At 30.5% G+C, this 11722-nt stretch overlaps 2 protein-coding genes across 2 annotated transcripts; both read left to right on the top strand.

The window, feature by feature from the left end:
• Positions 1–525: 525 nt before the first annotated feature.
• LOC119605834 (ribonuclease P protein subunit p30) lies at positions 526–2094 on the top strand. Its single transcript, XM_037959156.1, has 7 exons — positions 526–741; positions 810–997; positions 1062–1130; positions 1190–1464; positions 1527–1606; positions 1682–1907; positions 2055–2094. The coding sequence occupies exons 1-7, from the start codon at positions 651–653 to the stop codon at positions 2092–2094; spliced, it is 969 nt and encodes a 322-aa protein (XP_037815084.1). The 5' UTR covers positions 526–650.
• A 15-nt stretch (positions 2095–2109) lies between these two features.
• On the top strand, positions 2110–3575 carry LOC119605840. Its single transcript, XM_037959162.1, has 4 exons — positions 2110–2378; positions 2453–2632; positions 2686–3153; positions 3217–3575. Exons 1-4 carry the CDS (start codon positions 2220–2222, stop codon positions 3286–3288), a joined length of 879 nt encoding a protein of 292 aa, XP_037815090.1. The 5' UTR covers positions 2110–2219; the 3' UTR covers positions 3289–3575.
• Positions 3576–11722: the final 8147 nt, after the last annotated feature.

Below are 11722 nucleotides of genomic sequence, written 5' to 3'. Positions count from 1 at the left end.
GTAGACTAAAGTTTAGTCTATAGAATAGACTAAAGTTTAGTCTATAGAATAGACTAAAGTTTAGTCTATAGAATAGACTAAAGTTTAGTCTATAGAGTAGACTAAAGTTTAGTCTATAGAATAGACTAAAGTTTAGTCTATAGAATAGACTAAAGTTTAGTCTATAGAATAGACTAAAGTTTAATCTATAGAATAGACTAAAGTTTAGTCTATAGAATAGACTAAAGTTTAATCTATAGAATAGACTAAAGTTTAGTCTATAGAATAGACTAAAGTTTAATCTATAGAATAGACTAAAGTTTAGTCTATAGAATAGTTTAGTCTATAGAATAGACTAAAGTTTAGTCTATAGAATAGACTAAAGTTTAGTCTTTAGAATAAACTAAAGTTTAGTCTATAAAATATTTTTTAATTAAACCGTTTTCATAATTAAGACTGACAATGCTGTTATTTTTACTTCATTTCTAAACTACTCTGTTTTTTATATTCTGTTTTGTTTTCATGTTTTTAAACACTCCTGTTGTTGTATTAAAACAGCTGACTGATGTAAACAAATAAAACAAACTACACGTGCCAAGACAAAAAAATTGTTTACATTTTTATTTGCCGAAAATAATATTTAAATATTAATTTTAATTAAACCAACAAAAATGGAAGAAACAAAAGGATTTTACGATATGTGTATACCATTTAATAAAGATGAAAAGGTGATGCGAGAAATGTGCAAAGAAATAATTGAATGTAAGTGAAAACAATAAAATAAAATGCGGAATAAAAATTTGCAATAAATTTTTAATGTTTATTTGCAGTAGGCTATAAGACTATAGCCATAGAGCAGCAATTTGATCATAGTAAAAAGGAAAATGTTAAAAGATCCTCGGATATATTTCCCGAACCTGTGAATATCAAAGGACTGCAGGAAGAGTTTAAGAATAAATTGAAAATCTTGCAACGTTTAACTATAATATATGTGGATGTGGCTGTGGCACATGCCATGGTGAGTATAAAAAGACTTTTTATTCAAAAATAAAATGTTTAATAATTTAAAATTTCGATTTTAGGGTAATTCTTTAAATTTGAAGAAATTTAATTTAATAGCCGGCCAGCCTAAAACAGATGCTGCCTTGACGGTAAGTATTTTTTTTTTTAAAGTGGATTTATAATTTGTTTAAAATGTTAATAATTACAGCATTGTTGCACTACCTTTAATGGTGATATTGTTACTTTTGATACTAACGCCGGTATACGTTTGAATGTTAATCGCAAAGCCTATCAAGTGGCTGTTAAGCGGGGAGTCTTTTTTGAAATCAAATACTCTCCTTTAATAGCCGACTCCTCCTGCCGCAAAGATATGATTAAGGTGGCTCATAATTATTTCGTTAAGGGTAAATCAAGAAGTATTATTATCTCCAGTGGAGCCACAAATGTTTTTGAATTAAGAGGACCTTATGATGTGGCTAACTTGTAAGTTTTAGCTACAGCTTTATGTATTTAATAAATATTTTATTCTTCTATTTACCTTTCAGATCTTTTATTTTTGGCCTATCGGAAGACCAGGGCAAATGTGCCATAGATCGTTTTTGTCGTCAATTATTTTTGAGAGCTGGTAGGTGGATTTGTTTTTCTTAAAATATTATTTTAAAGCATTTTTTTGGCTAACATTTTAATTGTTCTTCTTTAGAATCCCGTCGTGTTGGTAAAACTGTTATGTTTGTTAAGGCTTCGGGTCCAGTGGTATTTTCGGATTCCTCCTCCGACAGTGATAACAATGAGGAAGAAGTTGCATTGGATGATCAGTCAAGTAAAATGGAAACTGAAGATGTTATTAAGTTTTCAAAGGATTCAGAAAGTGATGTTGATTCAGATGACGATGAAAATGTTAAAGAACAACCCAATAAAAAGAAAAAAATGTTTTAAATATATTTTGGTGTTTTTATATGTTTTCGATTTTTTACAAATTTGAAATTTTTAACTGTATGAACTTTTTAAATGTCATACAGTAATATAGAAATATTATAAATCCACATTTTTTACACACTACATACTCATTGTAGGGTGTCACGACGGCCATGTCCAACTTTACATTCCTTGTAATTTTAAAGCAAATAAGTTTCGATCTGGCAACATTAACTTTCGTGGTAAAAAAAACTGCAAAACAATCACAAATATTTTGTTATTCCTTTAAATTATCAGAAATATTTAAATAAAGTTTCTTAATAATGGAAGCCATTAATCCAGATGAATTTAAGGATAAAAATGATGGAATGCATTTGATAGTGGAGACTTCCTACAGCCTATCAACTTTGCAAGAATATATGAACCAAACTTGTTTGGCAGATAAATGCGGATTTTTGCAGCATACCGAGGATATAGAAGAGGTGAAAACAAGAGTTTTGTTATAAATAAAAACAATTATTAAATTTGTTTATGTATGTATGTAAATATGTAATAGATTTGCAAACAATTTTGTGGTCTGTTAAAAAACAATGAATTAAATCTTGATGAAATTACGAATCTATTTGTGGCGGCTTCTATGGTTTATTTTGTAAATGCCACTCCGGAAAATTTCGAATGGCGCTACCATCTTTTGCAAAAGACATTCCAGTATGTCGACACTTTGAGTCCAATACATGTAAGAAGTAATGCATTTGTGTTAAATATGTGCATAATTATTATTATTTATAGTTACATGTGGCTACTAAACGTCTCTGGGAAGCCTTTAAAATGGAAGGAATCGAATTTGTCTTCAACATTTTAACCATAAGTCATCACATATCAATGGCCAGTGAAACTGGACGTGCTATAGCCATATGTTTAGTTTGGACCTTAATTTGTGAAATCATGGAAACAGAAATACAAATGTATACGTTTCATGAGTTCAGTGAATTAATAAAGATGTTAAAAGAACTAGATGATGAGGTTTTGCAGGAGGAGGAACATATACGTATCGTTTATGTAATGGTGCAGTGCCTTGGTTTTATAATAAACGCTGTGGTGTATGGAAAAAATGATGATTTAAAAAAGGCCGGTTATCGCAACTACTTTTCCTACAGCCAAAGAGAATTGGAAAAGTTGAAAAAATACGCTGAACGTTTAACAAGTTTACTTAAGATCAATATTTCGGGAGATAATAATTTCGAGTTGAGAATGACAGTAAGTTAATGTTGTGTATGGGTAAAAGTTAGTTTTATTTATAGTATAAATTCTTATTTACAGATAACTGAATATATAAATATTAATATTATTGGAATTTTACAAGAGAAGATCTCCGAAATGCAATCTGTTTAATAAATTCGATATATCGTGTCTTTAAAATCAAGAAATTTCCGTTTTTGGCCATATTTTAGATATTACAACGGCGCGACTTGAAAAGTCGAATAGACGACTTTTCATAAATTACAAAAAGTCGTTACTTTTGTTTTAACTATATTGAGTTCGTTCTTTTTATTCAACTACTCGCCGCTATTGTGAAAAATGGCGCAGCAGTTTTAAAAGAATTGTCAGATCGATTTGAAATCTAATTTAGTTTTTAGATTTTTTAATAAAAATACATAAAATTTAATAATAAAATATAATCATGCATTCTAGAACTAGTTGTGAATCGAACTTAGGATATCTGGTCTTAACCACTCTAAATCTAGTTACTAATATTTTAAAAAGTTTTCTTTTAAATTTCCTTCAATTGCCTTAATTAACATATTACTTTAGTTAATAATTAATATTTTGTAGCAGTAGTTAAATTCCTTATTTTTCAAATTAATTTTGAACAATTTTGTTTGAAATAAATTAAAATTGCTAACTAAAACACGTTCATTTAGAACAAATCTTAGCTGGCAACATTATTAAATTAGCGTTTTCCCGGTCTTTACACAACATCTGGCATCATTTTAAAACAAATGACATTTTTTATCTGTTATATTTACTATAGACATCTCTTTCTCTCTTTAGTTTTGTGGATAAACACTAACACTAATTGTTTATCGAGTCATACTTGTCACAGAATTTTTCTACATTTTATTTTCTCCTAAATACAACTCTGTTTTAGGTAGCTTTTGCGCTCTCTCTTTCTCAACGTTTTTTTTTCTTCAACAAAATTTTTTGGCTAGTCGGCAAAAAGAATAAAAATTCTTAAAACAAAATGGTGGTCTTTGATGTGGTGCGTACATTATTTGTCTTGAGTGATGAGTAGAAAAATTGCAAAAACGGTAAATTAAAGTGAAAATTAATTAAAAAAATTATGAAATTTATAAAATATAAAGGCAAAGTAAACAAATGCAATAAAAATTTCAAGAATTACATAAAATTTTAATGCTAAAAAAGGCATTTGAAAAAATGTTGGTTAATTGAAGCAAAAAAAAAAGATGAAAGGAAAAAATGTGTGTGTGCATGATGGAAGAAAAAAAAAGAAAAGATGAGAAGCAAGAAATAAAGTAATTTTTTGCACTGAAAAATTGCAGACTAAAATTTAATAGAAATATTAATTAAAATACTAAACTTAACAGTGGAAATTATTAAAAAAAAGGTTGAAATTGAAAAAAGTTATATGTAAGAGAAATGAAAAAAAATTGTCTGTACTTCATAAGAGACCCTTCCTCATCGTTTCAAAAAATTAAGAAAAACTTGAAGAAAAAAATTAACAGCAACAACAACAGCAATAGAAAGAAGAAAAAACGGACAATAACGACAACGACGTCGACAATGTTAACGAACGCCGCTAACGACAATTATTTACCCACGAATATAATAAAAAAAAATCATCATACATATACGATACATTTTTGTTTCTCATATAATTAAGCTTAGGCGAAAAAAAATTAATTATCAAAGCGTCTGGCTGTTAAAGCTAAATTGAAAAAAAGAAAATTTAAATTTAAAAAATACAAAGTTTTCCAAAATTTGCTATACATTTTCTTAAAACAACGTGTAATATACAAATAAAATTGTTCTAACAACAAATATAAACAAACAAACAAACAAAAGCCGCTTGTGTTAAATGAAAACAATTTTCTTAAAACATTAACTTAATAAGTGTTTAATTAAATAAAACTAAAAATTTATATGAAAAGTGTTGAAAATTTTGCATAATTTTAAAAAGAAAATGAAACAAAAAAAAAGGAATTGAATTGGTGTGGTGTGTCTCTTTGTATAGTTGTTTGTGCTTTAGCCAAGTGTAGAGAAAATTAAAATTTTGTTGTTTTTGTTTTATACTTGACGCCGCTGTTTCACCCTCCTCTTTCCTCTTTCATACCTACAGAAACAAATTGTATTGCTGTAGGTTTTTTTCTACATAAAAAAACATTGTGTTTCTTGTTTTTTTCTTAGTAGAGGTAAGTTTTGTTTTTGTTAATTAATATTTGTAGGTATGTTATTAATTTGTTAATATGTATAAATTTATTTATTAGTAATGTATTTAGTTTTTTTTTAAGTTATTTGTTAAACTATTTCTTTCTTAAGCAGTGTTGCAAATTTTAGTACTTTTTTCGCTGTGGTGATTTAAAAATTAATGAGCATTTATTTGCTGTAATTTGTTGTTGTTATTGTTTCTTCTTTTCATGTGTTCTTCAAGATTTTTGCTCTTGTTTGTTAGGTTGTTGTTGTTTTTGCAGCATTTTATCATCGTTGCACCTGTAAATTGTTGCAGTTTCTAATTAATTTTAACAATTGCTGGTTTAGTTTTTGTTACTTTTAACATTTCTATAAAATTATTTTAATTTTCAATTAATATTTTATTAACTTTAACAGCATTTTATGTTAAATTTAATCCATTTAATTTACTTATAACCATTTTTAAATAAATATAAAGAAAACTTTAGTTTAACTTCAATTTTATTCGTGTGCTTACTTTTGTTTTTGTAAAAATTATAAAATTTATCTGATTTGTTGTTGTTTTTTAAACTTCATCATATGGTTTTATATTTATCTTCGTTTATTGCTTTTTTATGTCAATCGTCGTTGGCAGCCATTGTAATTTTTGCATGAAAAGACGCGCTGCTCTCTTTTTTTTCTCTTTCTCAGCCTAAATTGTAAGAAATCACACATTTTCTTTATAATTTTTTTGTGAAAAATTATTTTTATTGTTATCCATTGGATTTAAAAATACATATTTGTTGTTTAATCTTCAACATATTTGAAGTGATGAAAAGTTTGGTTGGTGGTCGTAAGATGATAGGTAACTTGTCAACTTAATATTTTTGATCTTCTAGGATAATATTTCATATATCCTTTTTTAAGTGGTTCTGTAAAAGGTCTGCATAACCGACAACCTGTCATCCTATGACTTTTTCTTCCTTTTTAAGGAAATGTATTTCTCCCCTTTTAAGTAAATCACCGAAGTATATTCAACCGAGTACCTATACATTATTAGATAAATTTAAAGCGACATCGGAAGGAAAGATTCAATATAAGATTGGATTGTAAGATGTCCTCAAACTAATGTATTTTCAGGGGTAAGCTTTGCATCATATGATAACCAGACAATTCGAGAATATTCCATAAAGAAACACCGGATGTACCTACTTTTTATAAAGGGAAAGATACTCTAGGAAATAAAATTGATCCAAGACCGAAGTTTGTTTGATACTGAAGTTTAGGTGTACAAAAGGCATTACGCACACAGCTAAAGAAACGGGTGCAAAGCATGTGGAGTAAAAATTCTATGAATTTACGTCCAGAGATGAGTTTCAAAACACCAGACGATAATAATATCATAATGCACTTTGATTTTCCAACCAAAAGAAGTAGCAAAGTTTGGTGTTCTATCCTTCAACTTCTACCTCTCTAAACTCCCCATAACGTAACTGGATTTGATAAGAAATTATCACCTGTAAAGTCTTCTGCAATACTTTTCACCAGCTGGAGCTAAATTTAGGCTGGATAGTTGAGGCAGCACAAATACTGACTATAAACCACCCAAACATTTTGGGGTTCATCTGTGTACATTCTTAGCTATATCTATAAGACGAAATCCGTTGAGTGGTTAATTACATGCTGTAGTCTAGTCTGCTTCGCTGAGTAATAACCAATGAAATATTAATTGCTGTCCAATGGACTGTAACAAAAAATTAACAGTTCCTCTGGATGTGACCGGAGCAGTCATCCCAACTGTTGCATCACACAGTTTAATACACCCTTGAGGCATATCAGGAAGAAACTTTGTGTGCAGGGTCCGTTGATTCGTTATTTTTATACATTATCTTTTAATGACATTCTTAGAGATGTCAGCAACACCGCGGTTTCAGGTTATCGCATGATTGTCGCACTTGTAGCAGAAATAGAGAAAAACCTGCCGTGGAAAACATCCAAATATATGCTCAGCAGGTGGTCAGGAACCCCATGATACCCACCACATATACAATTGTCCAGCACACACTACTTCACTTAAACCCATCAATTTATGCAATAATTCGATAAAAGTTTGGTTAGAACACCCAGTTATAAACTGTCAAAACAATCTAAGGGGCACAAACAGGCTCGATTACGACTTGTCAATAGTACAATTGAATTAAAGCTTATTATTGTTATGACTAGGGAAAAAGGTTGTAAACAGATCTAAACATGTTTCCAATGAAATAAAAGTTGAAAAACAGCTTAATGCTGGAATGCATCTTCTCTTCCAGAATAGTAGTCTCACATAATATGTTTTGTTAATCATCATAGACATTCGACAATTTCCAAACGACTTATTTTGTCGAAGCAAGGAAGATATAGCCATTGCCATGTTACTACAAAAGCATTCCATACTTCTATTGTATAGCTGAAGGATAATATAATGTTAGACACTAGCTCACACAAGTCGTCTTTGTTCAGATTAAAAATCGTACATGTAAGGGTATTTTGATCTTAATACCTGTAATTTTAAAACATATCAAATCCTATTGAAAAGTTAATTTAATTTTTGTTAAAAATTTAAATAACTAGAAAGCATTGTGCATAGATCTACTAGAATATCATAAAATTTCAACTCTTTCCTTTATGTTTTCTCTTTTAGTTATTAATATTTTAGCTATTCCATTTTCGTTAGTAATTAATAATATTTTAATCATTCTTGTTATACATTTTTATATTTGAGTATAAATATTTATATGTGTTAATAGTTATTAATTAATTTTTGCATTCTATATATTTGTGTATAATAAATTTGTTCAGAATTCACCACGCGTCGTTTAGACAAGAGCAGCGAGAAGTGAAAAAGATTTGTATGTATATAATATATACATAAATAATTTATATTTATTTACTTATTATACATATTTGGTAGGTAATTATAAAAATTTAACAGTAGCTGCAGCAGCAGCAAAGCAATAATATATCAAATAGAAAATGAAAAATGTTCAACAAATTGTAATGACTTAAAAGAACAGTTGAGTAAAGGAGTGAAGACTTCGATTGTAATATTATTAATTTTTTTTACATAAAATATCTCAGTTCTTCAGTGAGCAAGACTATTGTTATGATATCAACCTCAAGATCAGCATAATCCATTTGAACTAGTTGCTTACCCTCTCTATAGCTTTTTTGCTCTTCGAAGCCATTGTGTGGTTCACTATCGTATTCTGGAGCAGATATTCTGCATTACTGTATGTTATAACGGTATCTTCTAATTTGGTAGTAGAGGGCGTCTGTCTTTCCTTTTTTGCATTCATCTTCTTCTTCCCCGTTGGTAGGATCTTGTTTTCAGACACTTTTTTTCACAATAGCTTACTTACCTTTGTCTCTCTCATTCGTAGATACCTGCCTGAAGATTCCTTTGAAGTCATGAAGCTCATTTTCTTCTTGCATTTTTTTCTTTGTTTTCAGCTCGTATGACGTAGTTTGTTACCCTGTAACTACGGTAACTTTTTTAACATCACCGCAAAACTTGCAGAAGTCTCCCATTTACAGATAGAAACTGTAATTGAACCTTGACCCATTAAAATCAGATTCCGAGGAAAATCTCTTTGCATTTCATATATTATGTAGGCTTTATTTTCATAAAGACTATAAGGCATTAGATAATTTGCAATCCATTTTAATATTCCAATAGTAATTGATAGTGTCTCGGAATCTATCGTAGATCATCCCTTAATAGTGTCAAACGAGTGTTTTTAGCCGGCTTTTTCTTCTAATTAAGTCTAGTTAGTTAGTTCAATCTTCATTCTGTTAATTTTGTTGCAAATCTCACGAACAGTTTATCAGATCCTAGTTATTAAATCTATCACTTGGGATCACCACTTACCATATATACGGGTGGCCAGTTGCCCGCAGGACTATGTCCTGGCTGGCCAGTTGGTTGAGGTTCCTTCGGGATCCACGTAATGGCTGTGGTTAAACCCAAATTCCCGGGAAGAGTAAGTGGCGGTTAAAGGACTGATGTAAGGTAAAGTCAATATTTGGGGATTAGTTCGGTGCTGTTGCCGATACAATAAATACTCCACAGAGGAGTGACTGTGGGACTAAGCGTTGGAAATGAGTTGGTGTTAATTGTATATGGTACGGGATGAATGTGGGGTATGCGGGCCTCACCCAACCGTTTACCTAGAATAAGTGTGTCGTATGTTTTTCTCTTATGAATGTGTCGGATGAATGAGAAGTGTGCTGGGTTGAATGATGATGGATGAAAGGTATCATATACAAATGATACCATTGAATTTTCCTTCCTTGTCCAGATATGTTCAGAATAAACTAGTTCATATCAGAATTACCATAGTGTGTCACTGTGAGTAAGAACAAAGTCTCGGCTTATTTGATGGATTCGTACTTCGGTCTACCGGTTACGTCTCTAGGTGCTGTTACCGAATCAACAGAGGCCATCCCATCTGCATGATTGTAAACGGAAGTGATGTTTTACATCTCGGAAGTTAAGCAACGGGGCAGCAATGGTCAGAGATTAGATAGCTCAAGTACTCGAGCAAAATGCTTGTACATGGACCGGCTTTAGCCATGTACAAAAATTGCCACCTGATTTCTTCATTGAAGATTGAAGGGGCGGTGGTGAGTCGTCACAAAGCTCACCCAGTGGTTAAAAAAGACCACCGGCAGGTACTCACGTAAAGCACTTCGATATTCATTGATACTTACCGACCAACTAGTTTACACTTTATTTTAATATGGATGCATGTCAATGCATCCGAAAATGAAATTCATTTCAACTAACGTGTAACCAACTGGTAATTCGAGTAGAGAGTGTTCATTTTACAAGCGAGAATGGACTTTACTGTCCTCAAGTAATCTAGAGAGTAGATACATAATAAAACTTATGCGTAAGGCTTTATTTAGCTCTTCGGGCTAGCTTTCTGATTGTATCTTATTTATTGACTTCCTCCTAGGACAAACACATGTTAAAATAGCTTGTTACCTGGGTAGTCGGTTGGCTAGAAGTAACACTCAGTGATACTGAGAATGTCCCACGAAACAGCTGAAAGTATCATGTCTTTTTGAGTCTTCAAGATCTTTAAGATATCAGACCTCGAGTCTTTACCGATCGTTTCCATATGATAACTCTTTTATAGAAATTATCCTGAACTTTAGTTTCGTAATAATTATTTTCAATTTCAATTTATTCTTTTATATATCTGTTTACATACAACTCTGATTGTATACAGATAATATAATTTGCAAGTACATTTTTGTTGTTCATTATTATTGTTGTTGTTGCTGCTCATTTTACAGTTGTGTTTTTATAATATATGTTTGTTGTTGTTGCTTTGTTGGTGGTTTATTGCTGTTGTTGTTTTAAACATTTAGCTATTGTATTACTTCTGCTGTTGCTGCTAATTCTCAAGTAGTTGTTGTTGTTGTACATAACCATTCATATACAATTTTTTTAGGTGTTGCTTGATTTTGTTTTATATTTTTCTCCGTGTGTCGACCCGACCATACAAACGATGCCTTTTGTCTACTAACAAATATATAATTTTTTTTTATTATTTTCCAATTTTTTTTCGCTCATAGTCAAACATCGTCGTGTATGTATACTAATGTTTTTTCTTCTTTTCGTTTAAACATTTTTTTTGTTTTTATTATTGTAAAAAGAAAAATTCACCAAGTAAAAATACAATTTATGCGTGTATTGCAAATATCATTCACTAAAATATGCCAGTTTTATGGGAGATAAGAAGGTGTTAGTGGGGAGTCGTTGAGTGGTGGGGTCTGTTTTCAAATTGATTATTGCTTAAAAGAAAAAAAAATATGTTTTTGTTTCAAACTTATTTTGCAAATATCAAATGTTTAATGTATGCGTTATTAGTTTGGAATTTATTGGAATTATTTCAAAGATTTTGTTTTTTTTTGTTATAAAATGTCAACTATTTTGATTTGTTGTTGTTAAAAAAGCCTAAAAAATAGTCATAAAGTTTTTTGCTAGTGACGACACTGTATCCATGGCGCTAAGATGTAATGCTCTGAATTCGGTAGGTCCAGAATAGCTCATCAAAGGATAAAGCTAGAGGTCCACACTACTCGTCCTCGCGGCAAAGCATTTCATGCTTTTCAAGCCTTTACAAAGAACTTCGCGTTTTTTTAAGTTTTTTATTTATATTTTCAAAATTTAACTCGTTTAAGTTTATTAAAATACACATTACAAATAGAATATAAATTGTCCAAATCAGCTGACATATTCGTGCGCCTCTTATGACACTTACAAAAGTAGAAAGCATTCTCTAAGCATTCTCCGCTTCAAGGCATCGTACGCTTTTGTGCTTGTAGAATTTAGTTAGTTAGTTAGCTAGTTAGTTAGTTAGTTAGT

Source organism: Lucilia sericata, unplaced genomic scaffold (genome assembly GCF_015586225.1).
Source record: "Lucilia sericata isolate MDLA Ls3-8-SP2 unplaced genomic scaffold, ASM1558622v1 Contig000524F_arrow, whole genome shotgun sequence".
Taxonomy (NCBI): domain Eukaryota; kingdom Metazoa; phylum Arthropoda; class Insecta; order Diptera; family Calliphoridae; genus Lucilia; species Lucilia sericata.
The sequence above is the reverse complement of the archived record's forward strand: the minus strand, read 5'-3'. Positions and strand labels throughout refer to the sequence as shown.